This window comes from Diplotaxodon limnothrissa, linkage group LG7, assembly GCF_057381915.1.
Source record: "Diplotaxodon limnothrissa isolate DT_005_m linkage group LG7, D_limnothrissa_male_GT1.1, whole genome shotgun sequence".
NCBI classification, from domain to species: Eukaryota; Metazoa; Chordata; class Actinopteri; order Cichliformes; family Cichlidae; genus Diplotaxodon; species Diplotaxodon limnothrissa.
In genome coordinates, this window is record NC_140602.1 from 64,724,399 (window position 1) to 64,743,862 (window position 19,464).

General features: G+C 41.3%; 1 protein-coding gene across 1 annotated transcript in view; it reads left to right on the top strand.

The window, feature by feature from the left end:
• The first annotated feature begins 965 nt into the window (after positions 1-965).
• Positions 966-19,464, top strand: part of spon1b (spondin 1b) — a 124,533-nt gene continuing 106,034 nt past the window's right edge. Inside the window, exons 1-2 of the mRNA XM_085358706.1 lie at positions 966-1,256; positions 2,514-2,620. Of these exons, the coding sequence (XP_085214832.1) occupies positions 1,031-1,256; positions 2,514-2,620 (333 nt within the window). The 5' untranslated portion in view covers positions 966-1,030. The remainder of the gene's footprint in view (positions 1,257-2,513; positions 2,621-19,464) is intronic.

Consider the following 19,464-nt stretch of genomic DNA (forward strand, 5'->3'; position numbering starts at 1 on the left):
CGGTGATGAGAAGAGTGACAAGTTTACCAAGTAGCTTAAGGCGCAAAGATACTTTGGCGTCACCTGCTGGACGGAACAAGCTGCCTCCCCGTTTTAACTGACTGGCTTCCATAAATAATTAGAAAGCGGTTGTGGTTAGTGTGTTTGTAGATGCAAGGGGAGATGAATTGGTGCTTTACACGAACTAGATGTGTGAGGGGGAAAGATGGAATAAAACAGTGAAATAAATTATTATGAGAATGACGCAATTGAAACGATCACTTACGCATTTTTACGGTTCATTGTTGTCTGACGGTCAAGCTTCAGAGACTTTAATGTTGTGTTTATGTGTCACATGTGTCATTCATATTAAACTACAGGCAAATGGACAAATACACAAAGTACATGAAAGAAGCAAATGATATCGCTCACATTGGGCCAATGTGGATAAAATGCGCATAGCATTTCAGGAAAAAGACTCACAGGTCTGTTCCTGCTTCACTTTGCAAGTAACTAGACTTTTACGGTTGTAACGACTTCCTGGTGTCTTTAAGAGTGTTTAAAATCTGTTTTTACATTAGACCACCAGGCAAAACATTTGTAATTTCCCCCACGAGAACCACACAGACTGAGTGTTACTGTGCGTATTTCAGGCGAACGGAGGAAGGAGGGTGGGAGGTAAACGGTCCTCATTAAGCTACCGTTTGGACTTTCCCTCAAGTCCTTCAAGTCTGCTTTCAGTCTCTCTATCAGCACCACTGACTGATTTAGGAACAGCAGCAGCGGCAGCAGCTCTTCATTCACTCTCCCCTCTCAGGACCGCTTTACCGTGGTGCGCCCCAGACGCGCGCTCTCCTCACTTCAGGATGGACTCGTCTCCTTCTCTTCACCTTTACCACTGACTGTGACGCTGCCGTAGTTCAGTGGGAGTTCCCGGGGGAGGGGGCAGGAACTGTTCTTCTGTCCGCTGTTTCGCCTTTCCCCTGCTGGGTTGTGTATTGTTTTGATTGAACTGCCAGCGTACGCTCCATCTCCGGGCTGCAGTTCCGAGATGTGGATGTATCTGCATCTGCTGCTTTTGCAGTACTATTTCGTCTCGAGTTTTGTGTGCAACGCCATCGCGTTCGTGGAGGAGCCCTTCGGAGGGAGGTCGGACGGGTACTGCGGGCGGATCCTCCGGGCGCAGACCCACGGGACCCGGAGGGATGGGCACCATGAGTTCAGGCTCAGAGTGGAGGGAGACCCGGATACCTACCGGCCTGGCAGCACTTACAGAGGTAGAGTTGGCTTGTTTTGACACTTTGCGCAATTAGCGCGCAATCCTCAGAAAATTTAGCAAGTGGATTGTTTGCCAAGTTGAAACAGAGGCACGTGTACTTTTCAATTTCTGCTGTGTTTCACTTCCAAAACCACAACTATGTGTAATCACATGTTCTCACTGGCATCAAGGTAATAACCACAGCAATCACATTTTATTAGAAAATTGTAGCCTGAAGGACGCAATTTTCCAAACCCAGTCTGCTTCCTCTGGCCCCTTCTGGGAGAGTACTGGTTTGATAAGGATACTTAGAGTTATAATGTCTGACCTATATTCACTTCCTCTTCTCTCGTTGCCAGGAAATGGACGCAAACACACACTAACATACAAGTATCCACAGGAAGACTCACACAGATCTGGCTCCAATTAAGCTGACCCCTACAAATTTAAACTCCTCCTATCAGATGAATATGAGCACGTTTCAAAAAAGGCCTCTTTGGCCTGTGGCACAGAGATTGTTGATGAGTTTAGAAGAATCACTAATCAATTGTAATCACAATTCACTGGCATGTTTTAAGTACAAAGCTTCTTTTTTTTCTAAAAATTGAAATGAGTCCAGTGGAAGAGTGTTGGATGTGACCTGATGTGCTGCAGTTTTGCTGCAGGCATTTAAAACACGGATTGTAAAAAAAGAAAAGAAAAAAAAGGTCACCTTGTTTTAAAATCTCCCTGCTGTGATCATACCCCTGATCATGCAATGTTTTTGGCTGTGACACCACATTTCAGCAATCCATGTCTAAATTTTAATCAGCTATCAGGGTCCTATGAAGGACACCACCAAAGAAGAAATATCCCCCAGCCTTCATGGTGCTTAAGTAGGAAATAAGTTGACTAAAAAAACCAAACAGATAAAGCTGATAATATTGACACTTCTCCTCAGCGCCAGGAGCAAATTTAAGACAAATAGTATGAAAGTCAAGGTAAGGCTGAGCCAAATAAAATTTCACCCACATCTCATTATCTGGCTCCTGTTCCTGACCTGTTCCCCACACAAAACTCCAAAAAGATTTATAGTTTTATAGTCTTTTTTTATTCTGCTGTGAGATGCTAAACTAGTATTTATATCCCTCACTCTTCCACATCAGTCCAATACTCAAAGGAGTGCTGCTTTCACATGTTTCCCTGGGTGACCCTCTGTAACAGCAAGACCCTGATGTAACAATGTAAACGCCTCTTTTGTGTTATTGTTGAGTTTCAATGCACACATCTTTTACAGTGGTCCTCCTGGCAACCAGCCCTGCTTATTTCAGAGGCTTCACTCTCATCGCACTGAAAGAGGGCAGAGAGGGCACCACAGATGACGACTACACCGGCCAGTTCCAGGTAAGGCTAAGCAGGTGTGGAGAGAAGGAGGAAGGAGGTGGGATCGCTGCATACCGAATGTGCTCTTTGCTCCTTGGGAAAGTTCCCAAAAGATGAACTCATTTGTATGCTTTAATGCACATGGGAGTCGACTTAGCTGCTCCCTGCTGTCTTCTGGTACGGAGGTTAAAGGAGGTATTGCTGACAGATGCAACACAGCTTCCCTGGATGAAGCTAGAAAGCTGTTGTGGTGGAAAAAGAAAGAGATTCTTGCTACCGCTTTGGTGCAGCTCTTTCAGGGTGAGGCAGACATGGCATCATTCCCTGCTAAATAGCAGATATTTCTTTCAGCGGAAGAAGGGGAAGGCAGAGGAGGAGAGAAAGAGGCATATAGGGACGGAGAGAAAAGAGATAAACAAGGAGAGTTAAGAGAGCAAGATGTGAAATGTTTGGTTCAGTAGTAACACAACTCCCACTGAGCGGCAGAGAGCTCCTGAAGAGAGGGCCAGACTTCCTCAATTACCTCCTGCTCAGTGTAAACAGGAACACACATCTGTAGCTGTGTTTCAACATGCTGATCCTAACCAGACTCTTACCAAACATGAGCGAGAGGCCGCTTTCATGTAACCATGGGTTTAAAGAGAGGACTGAGAAGGTTTAACCACTTGTTTTAGCCAGTGAGCGTCAGTTATTTATCAATCTCTTTGTCCTAAACCACAAGCTTCCATTTCAATCATGCTAGGAACATCTGTGTTTGCTGGACCTCCATGGCTTTGGTTAAACAGCTTAGTGGAAACCCGATGATCCCAGTAGAAAGAGTGAAAGTTGGAATCTGGACAGCCAATCATATATGAACTTTCCCACGTTTGAAGCAGTTATCTTAAATCCGTAACACTGTGCGGAACGACTTCTCTCTCTTTTTTTCAGCATTTGTCTTATTTACTTCAAAACACACTAATTAAAGACACCCCGAGGAGAGTTTGACCACAAGGAGAGCAATGTTTTTAAAAGTGGCTTTTTTTTTTTTAGCTGCTATCAGACGGTGACTGAAATGAAAACAAGTATGTGGGTGGTGCGATGCTTATTCCTGCTGCTGGTTTCACACTACAAAATCAAACCATTAGAATATTGTGACTCCTGACCACTCCACCACCACCGCCTCCATCTGCCCATCAGGCCTAATCACCAGAGAGTTTTCTGTTTTTTAGGCACAAGCTGACAAACTAGCTCATGTATGTAATTAGATTACTACAGCCTTTAACTGTTATTTATGCAGCCTAACAGGCTGAAAGAGCCTCGAAAGTTAGTAGAACTAAAGACCTTCACAAGTAAAATTAAAACAGTAAGTTTCAGGCAAGTGCTATGACTTAACACAGTTTGCCTTAACTTGTTCCGCTGATATTCATCCACTACCAATTATGGTACGCTGAATCAGTCACCGCTTTCTCTGCTCTGGCAGCGGTGTATATGAAAACTGAGTCAGCAAAAGCTTGACCTATGTTGTTCTGGTTTTGACACACACAGTATGCCTTATGGTGGGCTATCGGTTGTTAACCCCCCTACAGAGGTGGGTCTAACAGCTTCTCTGGTGGAATCCCAGCTTCTCATTCTGTTGAACTTGGAAAACAGAGGTCTGTTGGTTGTGCTCTTTTTAAAAATGTATTTAAGTTTCACATTCAAATGCATTTTTTTGGAAAATTTTGTTTCTGTGATTGAATTTCTAGTATTTACTGACAGCTTTATTGTACATTAACATTTGTCATTGCAATGAATAAGCAAATCAGCGACACAGGCGACCAAATGTGCTAATAAAGATGGATGTATGCGAGGCAGTCTTTAAACTTCCTAAACATCACTAAGGGCTACATAATGCTTCAGCTAAATACAGTGTTTAGGATTGTTATAATAATCTTAACGCTGTCTGCTATCTCAGTAGCTTTGCATGAATCACAATCCAAAATAATTCTTATGAATTGGGATATAATTAAATTAAATACAATTTTATTTATACAGTGTCAAATCACAACAACAGTCGCCTCAAGGCGCTTTATATTGTAAAGCAATCATATGACCCCCTATGAGCAAGCACTTTGGCGACAGTGGGAAGAAACCTTTGGCAGAACCAGGCTCAGGGAGGGGCGGGGCCATCTGCCGCGACGAGTTGGGGTTAGCATCTTGGTGCAGCCCCTTAGTTCACTCTTTGTCTGAAACGAGCCGTATTTGCCGTTCTTCATTTAAAGACACTCACTTTTTCCAGCTTGCCTCACTTCAACACCCAAAAAAGTTCACATCAAACAACAACAAAAGACGGTTTCAAGTTGAACTTTACTTGAATAACGGTCAGGAAATCCTTGCCTGTTTATTTTCTAAGAAAAAAAATCCTTCACCTTACCTTTACTTTATATTTTCCACCTGTTTGTCCAAGCCTCACCTGCGGTGTTTCTGCACCCCATCAGTGGGGCTGGCCCTGACAAAAGGATTCAAGAGAAGAAAAAAAACACCTTTATTTCTTATACTGCAGATGCACTTCAAGGTGCTAAAAAATACAAATAATTAAACCTAGACATAAAAATTTCACTTATCAGTTCATCCCCCACATGCAACCTGGGTTCTTGGTTGCACACTGCACACTGTGGTGGGTCCCAAACACAGGTGATTCTGAACATTATTCCATTTGTATTTCTATATTTTTTATAGACAAACTTTAAATGTACTTTTAAATAAATCCATGTTGTGACATTAGTTTTCTTTTAAAGCATCTTTTTAAAGAAATGCATAAAAATGTCCAGGCTTTGCTGAAATATCCGTTTTTTCCAACATTCTTCAGGTGAATTGTTAATTCACAGTCATTTGTTCTGCCCGCAGAGACTAAAAGAGAGGGAGAGATTGAACTGATACTTAATATATTTGTTTACTGGTTCATTGGTTCATTTACTGGGCTGCTTTTGCTCTGGTAATTCTATATAGTGTGAAGTCTCACATGCCTGTCTTTGCCTCCTGCAGCAGAGTTGCCTCTAGGTTTGTTCTCCAACTTCTCAAACAAGAACATTTTTAATGAACATTCTTTGCAAATGATAAATGACAAACAGCAGCCAGAGGATAAACAACAACACACACCCCCAAAAAAGTCATCCATTAAAAACATTGAACACGAAAGAGAAAAACACCAACTGTTGAAACTAGCTGTGTGCTGGTCTGAAAAATTGAGTTCTTGAGGATGAAAGTGTTGTGAAAACCTCTTAAGGCAGAAAAAGTAAACTTTATAAATGTGGATTTTTCTTTCTAGCTCACTGTAGGAAAACAAAGATTCCAGAAACACCCCACATTGTTTGGTCGCTCCCAATAGGACCTTGGTTTTGTCTGAATTCAGATGAAGGACATTCGGTGACATCGAATTCAGCTGGGCAGTCATGCAGTTCAGCTAACTAGCTTTTTGGTTTAAACAGTTCAAACTTCTGTGTGATTTCTGCTCCTTGCACCTCCCTGTCTCAACCTCAGAGTCCCAGCAGAGTCTGGAGTGAAGCTGATACCAGGGAGTAGGCAGAGAGCAGAAACTGGAACAGTGTGGGCTGAGCTTGAACTGAATTAAAGTTGACAATCTGCCTTTGCAATCTGTTTGATACATATTGGTAGAATCCATCAGATTCTCTTTGTTCTTTAATTGACAGTTGTGATTTCCACTTTTCCCAAAAATGTGGGAAATGATTAAGGACCAATGAGATAAGCTCTTGTCAAAACCTTGTCAAGACTGCTTGGTTTGGAAAAGTTCTGAAAAGTTAATGTGGGGGTTGAAAAACGGATACCTAGCATAGTTCACTTGATTATCGAAATGCAAACTTTACTTTGGATTCACTTGGTAACAGAAACAAGTTATTAAGATGACTTCATTCATTAAATACGCTGTCCTTTGTGTCCCATTTTATAATAGTGGGTCGATAAGAGAAGATGCAGCATGACAGTGAGTCTGGCTTTTTATCTAAATGACCTAAATCCATCAAGCCAGGCTTCTCTTTATCATTGAGGTTTACATAATAATACTTGAAATGAGTTATGCACAACAATGCCTGAAACTTTATTTTCCTCAAGTTAATTATGCTGCTAGTTCTGCAAAGTCATGATTGTTATTGCGCATAGAAAGAGAAGCCAAATGAACACAGTTGTGTTTCCCTGTATGGCTGTTCTCTCTCCTTGCTCTCCGGTGCTCCGTTGTCTCTGGCAGCTGTCCTGGAATGTGCCCGCCTGCTGCTTCACTAAAACACCACAACTGAGAGCTGCTGCTCATAGTTTTTTTGCTTAAGCAATAATCTTCTCTTTGTCCCCATTACTACCATTAAAAGACTTCTGCCTTAATGTGTCAGACCTTGGAGAACATGTGCTGCCAGTGTGCATCTGTGAGGGAGACTCGGTATCGCACTCACCCGGCACTCATTGTCTGCTCTGAAATGTGTGCCTTTGTGCTTATACATGCGCTGAATGGGCATACGGGTATAAGAGTGGGACTGCGTGTGTGTTTTTCCCAGCCCTCCTTGTGTTACTGTGGGACGTGGGTCATATTTATCTAGGCCAGCAACGTGTTATTGCTCAGGGAGACAAACGGAGCTTGTTTGGATAAGCGAAGTGTTGAGCAGACGGGAGATATTATCTTCTTCTTTTTTTCTTGCACAGATTATCCGGGGTTCTGAGTTTAGCTGGGGATAAACAAACTCAATCCGTTTAAAGCCATAGGCTTGAGACAGAGGCAATTACACAAGCCAAGTAGAACTTGGAGAGCTATAAAGAAAAGGGTGTGAAGGATGTGTGCAGGGTTGGAATGATGGTGACCTGATATGTAGTGTAATCACCCTCTAAAGTAATCCTGCAGTAATTATTGCTTCTGTTAGCACCCAAAGCCCAAGCACCGCCTCTAACAGCCCGTCTCTGTTTTCTGATGGGCAGAAGATTACAAGGACAACTGTGTGCTTATTGACTTCAAGGAACTTCCAAGAGTTTACACAACTTCTATTTATTATGCCTGGCAAGCTGGTTGCTTCAGATGCTTGAGGTTTGCATAAATAATGCGCGCTGCTCTGATTAAGACTTATTAAATACATTATGCATCAAGACAATGAGTACAGGCCTCTTTGATTCTTTGGGGATTCAGTTCTAGCTCTTCGAGTGTCTGACAAAATGAATTCTCAGAAGTAGGTGACATATCATTTTAGGGCATTTTATAGCCATCCAAAACATATAAATAAATGATCGTTATGCAAATCTGCATCGCAGTTTAATCTAACATTATGGTTATTCAAGCAATACCCAAATACTGAGCAAGAGCATTTGCTGCACTTTGGTGTCTGATAACTTTATTCTGCTGCAATGAATGTGAATTTTAAATATCTGTCTGCAGGAAATATTTATTTGGCATAAGTAATTACAGCTCCATCACTGATTAAACTTAAACAACAGAAAACTGGTTCCCAGTAGGTTAATCTTCAAAAAAAAAGAACTGATCTCATACTTGGTTCCTCACAACCATCACTCTTATAAGAACAACTAGAGATGGCATTGCCAGGAGTCGGACTTACAATGCACAACAGATAATTGAAAATTTTAAGATGTGTCAGTTCATTTCAATGACTAATGTCATCGATCAAGAAATGCACAAATCTGATGTGTCACCAACAAGCAGCCCTGATGAGGGGGCTGCTAATCTACTGAAAACACAGGCACATATTATTATTTGGTAAAATTAAAAGTAACAAAGTATCAGATTTTAAGCACTAAGAGGAAGGCGGGGTATACCCTGCAAAGGCACCATATGTTGCAGGGCTCATATTGGCAGACAACCATTTAGACTCACCAGCTAACCTAACCCTCATGCATGTCTTTGGGAGGAAGCTGAACGTACAGAAAGGACCCAGCCTAGATTTGGACCCACGACCAATGAGCCATTACTGAGAGGCAACAGTGCTAACAGTCAGCCGTTGACGGGACTGTATGGGTCCTGCGGCTATTCTGAAGATGAAAACTGACAGCTCACATGGAACATAGGATTCATCAAGAGTGTCTGCTTTATTACAAACGTTCCCGACAAATAAATATGGAGTCTGTTTAACAGCTGACATGTTTAAAACGTAGAGAACACAGGATTATTTACCTTCAGATTCTGATCCATCCGGCGTAAAAGATTTTATTGCAAATGCACATATCACTCTTTGTTTATGGATGGTGTGTAATGCTGCAGGTATGTATTAAAATCAAAGGCAATAATCTGATTCACAGCCAGCTATGGGCAACAAACAGGAGATCCACTAATGTTTCTACAAACTCCCAAATTACATTTAGTGAACGATGTTATTCAAACAGGTTCAAACATCAAAAACACTTCATATTAGAAGCTTTGTGATGGATATTTCAGTGTTCAGGATACAATACAAGAGAAAAGTAGCCTAAAAGAGAAAAAACATACATCACTGTCCTCTAACATATGCACACCCAAAGCGCTATTTTTTATTTTTATTACCTAAATCAAAATATTATGTGCTCATGCTTAGATTTTTGTTATAAGCAATTACCAAACTGGTAATATTTCCTTATTGATACATTGGTTGTTTTTGAAATTTTATTTGCTGATAAACCAGAAAAACATATTGGACCCCAAAACCAGTAATAGAAAACACTACTGCAGCAACACCACTGCAAAACAACCAGTGAATAGCTTGTTTGATGGAACACAAAATAGAGGTACCAGGTCTTGCAATTAAACTCTTCTTCTTCTTTTGAAGTAAAGTTTCGCCCTCTGACATTATACTAATTACACTGTTTGACTGACGGTCGATCGCTGGGAAGTTGTGTGCAAAAAATAGCACAACGAAGCTCCAAAAATGAAGACCAAATTAGGATCCAAAGATTTCCTCCCACTTGACAAATTCCTAATAACACAGTATTGTGTGAAATTGTGGTTTAATCTACATTACTGGAATAATAGCTCAGGCAAAATTACTTGCAAAAGGAAAAACTTTAGCCCTGCGACAGACTGGCGACCTGTCCAGGGTGTACCCCGCCTTTCGCCCTATGACAGCTGGGATAGGCTCCAGCGCCCCCCGCGACCCTGAAAAAGGATAAGCGGAAGCGAATGGATGGATGGATGGAGGAAAAACTAATTGCCACTGTTTGCTGTCACGGAAATTATCATCACTTCATTTTTAGTGTTTGGAAGGAAAAAGTGATCGAGGGTGACTGCAGTGGTCTCCACTCTCTGTGACTCACTTTGGGTCTGTGCAGGAGCCTGTATAGTTTGTTCATGCTGTTTCGTGCTGGCAATAGCCTAAACAATCTCTGTGGGCCAAAAGAGGTTGGAAGACAGGCACATGCTCTATAAATACACAAAGGGACCCAATGAATATGCATATTAAACATGTTTATCTGTTAGAAAAATGACTGGATAAGGTATTATTCAAGTTAAATTGCTACCGTGGACTCTAGGCGAGGCTTTCTGCCATTTGGAATAAACCAGTAACCTTTCATACAGTTATTCACCTTTTATGTTCCTCCCATTTGAACTGTTTATATATGCTTAATGTTCATTGTACCAGAGATTTTGTTTGACTAAAACTAAGGTCAGCTGCTTACTGACTGATAGATAAAGGTAACTTACTGAAAAAGTCTAATGTTCTGTTTTTAAATGTATTTATTTAGTTATTTTTGTTGGTTTTAACTTCTCCAGATTCACGCATACACAGAATGAAACAGCTGGTTACCATGGAAGCGAAGCCAGCAATCTGGTAACCCATTGGTTATCATCTGATGACTTGTCACTGAGTGCTGTCACCAGAAGCAATGAGTCTTCCTGTGTAACTATCACATATTCAGATATTTGATATCTAACATCATCAAAGCATCCAGGTCAAGACTTCCTGTTTGTGTGCCGGTCATTGTTTACAGCCTGACTGTAACAATGCAAATACATTCTTCAAAATCTACTGTGATATTAAAGCCAAGGGTTTTTGTGGTTGCATTAAGGCCCATGATTTCATATAGAGAGTACCCAGAAAGCTTGCAGTACCGGGATTTTGCCTGCTGCCTACAGATTCTGCACATTGATATGCAAATGTATATTTGTAGAGATCGAAAAGTCAGTGACTATATAATTAAGTTTGAGAAACAGGTTAAAAACAGTTTTCTGTCATACAAAGTCTTTTTACTGTGGGTCAGTCATTAAGTGTGCCCCCTAAATATGCTGTTTTGTCAAGGTGACAGACTTGTCTGATGTTTTCAGCGCTTTTATCACCACATGTCAATAATGTGAGAAAAGAGAACACAACAAACTGAAAGAAGGGCAGGAAGCAAATCATTTGAGACTTCATAAAAAACCTGGCAGACCATTTCTAGTGTGCATGAACACAAACAAGAGATGAAGACTCTTTGGTCTGATCTTTGTGACAGCAAAACGGTTTTAAGAGTTTCTCTGAAATGACCCCCGCAAACCATTAGTGCTCTATAAATGTGGATATCACTGTAAAAGAAGGAGATTTTAAAAAGAGCTTTGGGGCTTTTTTTTTATATGAAATAGACCCAATGAACAATGCACTCCCTCTTTTTCAGCGTTATTTTGTGTAATTGAATGCCAAAAGCCACAGAATTGGCTCCATTTGCTAGGAAATAGAGCCACACACACATATGTCTGATTTTTTTCTTTTTCTTTTACAGAGTAGCTGTTTGGATTTGTGACACTTCTCCCTTGGTTGGGTGGCTCAGACAAAAAATGTAATATGATGCATTATTGGTGATAGCCCCAAGATCTCGGCGGTGTTCTGCAGTAATAGCACAGCTTTGATTGATGGAAAAATCAAGGCAAAATGTCGGTGCCTCCAAGGTCTTCATCAAGACAAGAGAACTTTGTTACTTTCTGAAATAAGCTCGTCTTCAAGTGTTGACGTGACATTTCAATCTATCTTTCTGTCTGCTTATGTTTTTCCTCTGAAAAGTTTTATCTTTGCACTCAAGTCCCAAAGGTTTTAACTGTATTCATTCCTTTGTAACTGCTTTGCATTTAATTACTAACTTGCAAAGTCTGTGCACACACCAACCGAAACCAAAAAAAACGCCAACACGCATAGCATTGCACACTAATATCACTCTTATTGTCAGATTTCTCTGGGGATCGTGGGTTTGCATTGTCTGTCTTGAGCTCTCTGTCTCTTTGTTTTGTGTGTGTGTGTGTGTGTAAGCACAGTTCTGCGTTTGCTTGTGCAGGGACTCTGAAGCATCTGTGTTTACTGTCTCAACATGGAGCAAGAGATTGAGAGAGCGAGATTGAGACAGACAAACCGTGGCGTGGACACTCGTAGACATCGGGGTGTGCAGTGAAAATAAATGCTGCTTTGCGAGTCTTCTCACACGCCTTCACTCGTTCTTTCAGGGTCTTTCCATTGCTTGCACATTTTGGGTGATTGAACAATATGGGTTGAACATTCAATGTGTCTGACTTTTTTAGTAGCTTTACTGTTTACAGAATAGTCATGACAGAAATATCACCACTGTGTAAGTAGTTGTTCTTCTACAAGGCTGTCCGTAATGGGGATTTTATTGTCTGGACTTAAAGCCTCACTGCGATTAGTGCAGTTGCAGATTTGCATACTTGTCTTAATTTAAGACTCGCCTGTCTTCAGACTGTTTTTCGTGCAGTGACTTTAAAGCCAGTGTTTCAGACTGGAGTCTTTACTTGTGACCTTAACCTTCTTGACTTCTAACATTAGATTATCTTGAAGTGGCATTTCATTTATCTCTCTTAACTGTGTCCTTTTCCAGACTTGGGACTTGCCCTTTTTTAGCATAGCACTTCATATTGACATGATCGTATCCCACAGTTGCTGCATGTTTTTCAACTCCATTACCATGATGTGAATCTGCTGGTCCACCAGTCCCAACTGTTCTTTATCAGGTTTGGACTTTGTTACATGGCATATTATCACGCTGGACGTAGCAATCAGGTGATGGGCACACTGTGATCATAAAAGGATGCACATGGTCAACAACAATACTGTCATCTTTAAACAATGCTCATCTGGTACAAGGGTTACCAACTGAGCATCACCTCCGGCCAGAACTGTTAATACAGGGCAGGATGGAGCCACGGTTTTATGTTATTTATGTCAATTTTTGACCTTACAATCCAAATGTGGCAGCAGAACTTGAGGCTCATCATACCAGGCAAAATGTTTCCAATTTTTTGTTGTCCAAATCTGGTCAGCTTTTTCAAATTGTAGCCTCAGTATCCTGTTTTTACCCGACAGGCGTGGCATCCAACGCTGTAGTTCGTCTGCTTCAAGATTTGATGTGTTGTGCATGCAGAGATGGTCTTCTGTATAACTCATCTGTAACCAGGGTTTATTTGTCTTACTGTTGCCTTCCTATCAGCGTAAAGCAGTTTGACCATTCTCCTGACCTCTAACATCGTGAAGGTATTTTAGCCTAAAGACCTGCAGTCACTGGGCATTTTCTCCTTTTCAGACTGTTCTCTGTAAACTCTAGAAATGGTAGCATGGGAAAATCTCAGTATGTCAGTAGTTTCTGAAATACTCAAATACTCAGAGAAGTCTGTCTGAGACCAACGATGTTCAAAGTCACTTAAATCACCTTTCTTCCCCTTCAATGTACAGAGTTGCTGCCATGTGATTGGCTGATTATATATATGTTTTACAAACAGTTAAAAGCATCAACTTAACAAACTGTCTGGTTAGAATTAATTTTTTTTTTTAAGTATTAAATAAAAAAAACAAAACAAGACATGACCGTGATGCTGAGTAAAGCGCTGGGTCAACATGACAGCACTGTTCTGAAAATAAGCACTGCTGTGATGCATTCATTTTTGATCTGTTCTTTAGGCCATAATAAAAGGCTCATTATGCAGTGTAAACGCTGAATAGATCAATGGTGGAATGAGTGTTTTGAAAAGTTTGCAAGGTAGTCATGCTGGATATTAAATGCTCTGAAAGTTGTATTTCAGCCTGGATAAAATGAAGTTAAAGTGCTACAGTTTCCAACTTGAGAAACAGTGAATGATGTCATTTCTGTGGATCAACCTTTAAAGTCAACTTGAAGATTCACATTTAGAAATGAGAAAACTGTATTCTTGTCTTTCTGACATAGATCTCGGGTAGCACCACAGCCATCCTTTGTCCAACTATGATTTTAGCATCTTGTTTTCACTTACACCACTAAAGTAGAAGGCAAGCAGGGACAAGTTCCCCTTATAATTAGAGCATGTGCATTTACATGCAAATTAAGTATCTGAAGGCAGTCTTCACTTTACTCTGCAGAGTTAGCAAGTTCACTCACTCTTCAGACAGAGAGCAGTCGAGAACTGCCATTATGAGTTACAGTTGACCTTGGCCTGAAAATTCTGTCTTGACATGGAAATTAACTTTCTTGACCCAGGTGCTTTTTCCTTACCTAAATTTGGACTGGGTCTTCCCTGTGTTCACTTTGACAATCTGAAATATCTATCTTGACTTGTTTTGGGTTGGGTTAAGACGTAACTGTCTTAAATATGCATGGGATATGTTTTAACCTATAATGTACACTATATGCCAAAAGTATTGACTCACCCACCCAAATGATTGAATTCCACTTCCCAGTGGAAGTGATTAGGCATGCAGACTGCTTCTACAAACATTTGTAAAAGAATTGGTCGCTCTCAGGAGCTCAGTGAATTCCGGCAGATAGGATGATACCTTTTATAACCCAGTTATGAAATTTCCTCACTACTAAATATTCCACATTCAACTGTTAGTGGTATTATAAGAAAGTGGAAAGACAGCAACTCAGCCACGAAGTAGCAGCCTCCTAGTTCAAGTGAAAGGAACTCTTAAGAACTCGCTTCAGCATACTTAGACAGTTTGGAAAATCGCCTCCTTCCAACTTTGTGTGAACAGTTTGGGGATGGACCCTTCCTGTTCCAACAGGACGGCGCACCAGTGCACAAAACAAGGTCCATAAAGACATGGATGAGTGAGTTTAGTCTAGAAGAACTCTACTGGCCTGCACAGAATCCTGACCTCTGTTCGGAAGTCTATGCAGCTTCTGAACGAAAGGACAAAAATTCCCATCAATAACTCCTAAACATTGTGGAAAGTGAATTGTGCGTCTATTGTAAACAGACTGCAGTGCTGTCTGATAGGCAAACCAATCTGATATAACATGAGGAGGATCACACACTCTGTAGCACTGTTGTGCTCTTTCTCTCAATGTTAAATGTTCACCAGCACTGTTACAGAAATTAAGCAGAGTTTTCCTCATGTCTAGACTGCATCTTTGCGCCATCCTTGTACATGTTCTGTTTTGAATCCACCTCGTTATTCTTAATATATGTTTAGATTCCTCTGTCAAAAAACTCTGCCTTTCTCTCAACCCAATGAAGAAGAGAGTCTGTGACTCTTGTCTCCCTCTTTTTGTCCTCAGGACTTTGGGACTGGGTGTTAGGTCATTGTTATTGTTGAGGCGAAGCAGCTGTAGAATGCTAGCTACTAGGTCAGAGGTCATGTGTGGATGTGTGCTTTTGTTTTTTGTGTGTGTTTAGTCTATTAAAATGTCTGACAAGGTCCAAGTACCGAAGGGACTGTCATGAATACACAAGTTTGTTATTATCCAAAGCCTCTCTCAGGGACTCTCAAATTGTCTGCTTTCCCACAACTTTGCTTTCAGCCCAAACTGGTGTCATTTCTGTGATTCCGAGTAGCAAAAAGCAGCAATTGTCAATGTCATCAAAACTGCTTCTGATATTGTCTTAAGATTAAGCATAAATGGTAAAACAAATCATATTAAAACTACATTTACACTCTGTTTTCACCATCATATAATACATGAAACATTTCATTTTTCTTGCCGTGTGATGAAGATGAGACCTCTCGTTCTGTGCATCAACTTATACTATAAGCGTATTCTTGTGTTCTGGCTGTCCTGTAAGTATAGTTTTGTTTTTTTGTTTTGTATCTTTAGCCATCAGAATTGTTGCCTGAAGGCCAAGAAAGATGCCAAGCGGATTTACCAATTGGATCATCATGGCCTTGCCATATTGGTCCATTTGATTGACCTTTATTATAATTATGTATTTATTTTATTTTATTTTCGGTTGTTACAGATGGGACAGACATGACTGGGGGATAGGACAGGGAGAAAGAATGAAAGAAAGAGAGGGAGAGAAAGAAAAATAGAGGGGAGAAGAGACGGTGAGAAAGTGGGGAAGAAAAAAAAAGAAACACAAGCAAAACACGTGGATAACCTGTATGGAGATAAGAAAGAACAGAAGAGAAAACAAACAAAAAGAGCAATACAATAAATACAAAGCCATCACAATAAACTAGCTAACAGTAGATAACAGCAGATACTAAATATTACATGTTATTGTGCAGTACGCAAGATTGACAGCACACAATGTGCTTTGAGGCAGCAGCCAAGAAAGGTGTAGTTTGTGTCTGTGAACACCCGTGTGTACACCTGTGTGCACACCTGTGTGGATCAGCACACTTGTATTCAAAAGGTTTCTCCGTGTAACGATCTGCTAGGGAGTGTGGGGAGCCATAGCCCCGTCCCCCAGGGCCATGAAGCAGGTATGGAGGAGATCCAGGCCCCAGACATCCAGAGGCCCCAGAATGCGAGGACCCAAGGAGGACCACCAGAGGGGCAACCGTGCCACCCTCCTGGGAAGAGCTGAGGAGAGCCCCAAACGAGAGGTCACCCAGCAGCCCCAGAGCAGAGGCCAGAGGGGGTTGCAGTGGCGTGCCCGCGGGCTCTGCTGGCAGCCAGCTGTGCCAGAGAGGACCGGGCCTCAGGCCCAGAGGCAGACACAAACGTGCATTCCCACCCCTATATACACAAACAAATACTCGGCACTCACCCGACGTGGAGACAGACACAAATAGACACTGTACACACATTCACACTCCCCAAACATACTCTATATCCCACGTCCGGGTATGGTTTGTCCCTCTGGGGGTGGGGGTACCCGGACCCAGGAGATTTAACCCTTTTCTCTGTGGTGGAGAAAAGCAGACTGCCTCCTTATCTGCAGTAGCAGGGAGGCCCCGCATCCCAGACCCCAATCCGACGGCCAGCACCTCCTCCCAGCCCCCCAGCCCCGACGGTTAACAGAATGGGGGTGAGTGAAGACCCCAAACCTCCCTCCGCCTGCTCATATGTAGTGTTGCTGCGTGCTGTTCTAAAGTGCATTTAAAACACAGGAGGGCATGGTGCTTCCTGCCAGAGAGCAGCACGGCTCCTCCCGAAAACCCTCAGTGTCTATATGCATTTAAAATTAAAGGGTAGGGCACCAGCGCCAGAGGGGGGTTTGAATACACCGACCATCCTCTGGATGCTGTATAATGTACCCACCCCCAAGCCCCTATATGTATGTGTGATGAGAGTATGAGTAATGTGGATGTCTAGGTTGCGGAATAAAATTGACAGTGTTATTTTTAGAAACTCCCACCATGCTGTTAGAGAAGAGCTGATGTTGACGCTTTTAAAGCATTCATGTTGTTTGATGTTTGAGCTGGTAAATGGTAGGTCTGAAATCTCTAGATTATTACATAGTGCCTGTTCAACATCTATCCAGGGTTCATCTAAGAAGGTGTGTTTTAACCATCTAGAGATGAACTGAAGCCTGTTGGCTAAAAAGTAGTGATTAAAGCCGGTCGGAGGAGGCACGCTCCGTTTTGCGTAACTATTTTTAAATCCAGGTAGCAGTGCAACCACATAAGCTAGCGCAATAGTTTTTTTTTGCATATGAAACCGGAGGAGTTGTACTTACATGTTATGCCATCAGCTTGTCCTAAGTCACAGTTTCCTTCCATATCGTTAGCTTCATAGCATAATTGCCTAAGTCATTGACTTAGGCAATTATGCTATGAAGCTAACGATATATAGCTTTGCAAAAACTGCATAAAAAGCACTTGCAGCAACAAAAACATAATATTCCAGAAACACGCTTTGCCGATCTGATCAGCTGTTTGTAACACTTCCTATGTCCATCAGCGCGAACTATTGCATGTCCGCCATGTCCTGGAAACCGGAATTGACGCCATTTTGCAGAAATGTAGTTTTTTACCATCAGGGCCTTATGAGCCTGTACTGGTGTTTTTAAAAGTTATGTTTGATTTTATGACTTTGTGTCGTTTCTCGGATGCTTAGGACTCATATTGCACTGCTGGAAATAGTTTATTTTGATGCATATGCTGTTTTTTTTTTTGCAAATTTGCATTATAATATTTATTTTCTTTTTGCCTGCAGTATATAAAAATTGGTGTATTTCAAAAATAAAACTATGGCGACACTCAAAATAAATTTCCTGTGGTGGGAAACTATTTTGTGCAACTTTTTGTATTTACAGTTTTGAGGGATAAGCCTCTTAAATTTCTCTAACTAGAAACAGGGCTCTAGAGTGCGACCAATTTGGTCGCAAATGCGACCAAATTTTTTAGTGGTGCGACTAAAAAAGATATTTGGTTGCACCTGTGCGACCAAATGTTCGGGTAGCAAAAAAAAAAAAAAAAATCTGCAACCTTCCCTGTGGTCAACAACAGACACACATTATGCCCCTATCGTGGACTAAACCAATCAGAGATAGTAAGGGGCGGGACCTCTCTGATTGGCCGTGGTCCAGTTGAAAGTGCAGGTGGAAGTGGGAGGTGAGTAGCTTGAATAAAGCGATATCAATTCATTAAATCCTGAATCGACTTTTAAATATAACTGTGTTTTGCCAGAAACTCCAGATTCTCAGATTAAAGCTCACAAAACCATTTCAACAACAACCAAACAGCAAATGAGAGCAGGTACACGGATTCCACACAAAGACGTAAACACAGAGCGGACCGACTCATCAGAATCAACTTTGTCTTTCTCGGCTTTCTCACCCGACGGCCCGCAGATGGACACGCTGTCGGAGCTTAGCGATTCTGATGCGTCCGGTCCGCGCTGTGATTATGTCTTTTTGCGCTGATTCTGAGCTGCAGGTTTTGTCTCTCCAACCAAAATCCACCGAGCCAGCAGCAAAAGAAGCAGCAAACTGCGCTTCACATTTGATCAATGTCCTCATGAATTTTGCTGTTTTGCTTCCACGACTATTAAAATCACACTTCATGCACAGCTAGCTCTCTCCCTATGTCTCTCTGTACTTCAAGAACAGTTTCCCGTCTCCAATCTCTGTTTTCTGTATTATTCATTCGCTTATTGCCTACCAGTCTACCGTTGTTTACAGCGCTGTGGCTGCTGTCTTTTTCTTTTCTTTTTTTCACTTAAATGACCTCGGACAAGAAAGCTTGTTTTTTCTGTTGTTCAATACTGAAGAAATTTAAACTTTATATGCAGAACATTGTAGAATATTTTAAGGTTATCTGCTATAAAAAGCCAGACCAGGAAAATCTCCTTCATGTTTTCCTGTGTTTTATTCTCAGTTACTTTCACACAAAGGCATCTGCTGTGATGTTCACAATTCTGATGAAGTCAGTACTGATAAATGATCAGAATTATAATATTTCTGACTGTATGAGGCTAAGTTGAATCGAATCGGGACTTTGAAAACCGGAATCGAATGGATTATAGAAATCAGTGATGATACCCAGCCCTAGTGAGCAGCCTAGGCACGACAGAAGTGGATGTAGCTGTAATAAGAAAGGAACTATTGCTAACTTTTCTGTTAAGTTAAGGCCTGATCCTTCTGAAATTCATAGCCAGTGCTCTGACACGGTGTCATCAATCTTTGAATGCTAAAAAAGCACAGTGTATCCAGAAAAACACATTATATTATATAAATTATTATAAAATTTGTGTGTGCCTAACTTTGGTGCTGGTACGCCTAACTTTTTAAAGTTAGGCGTACCGGTACGCCC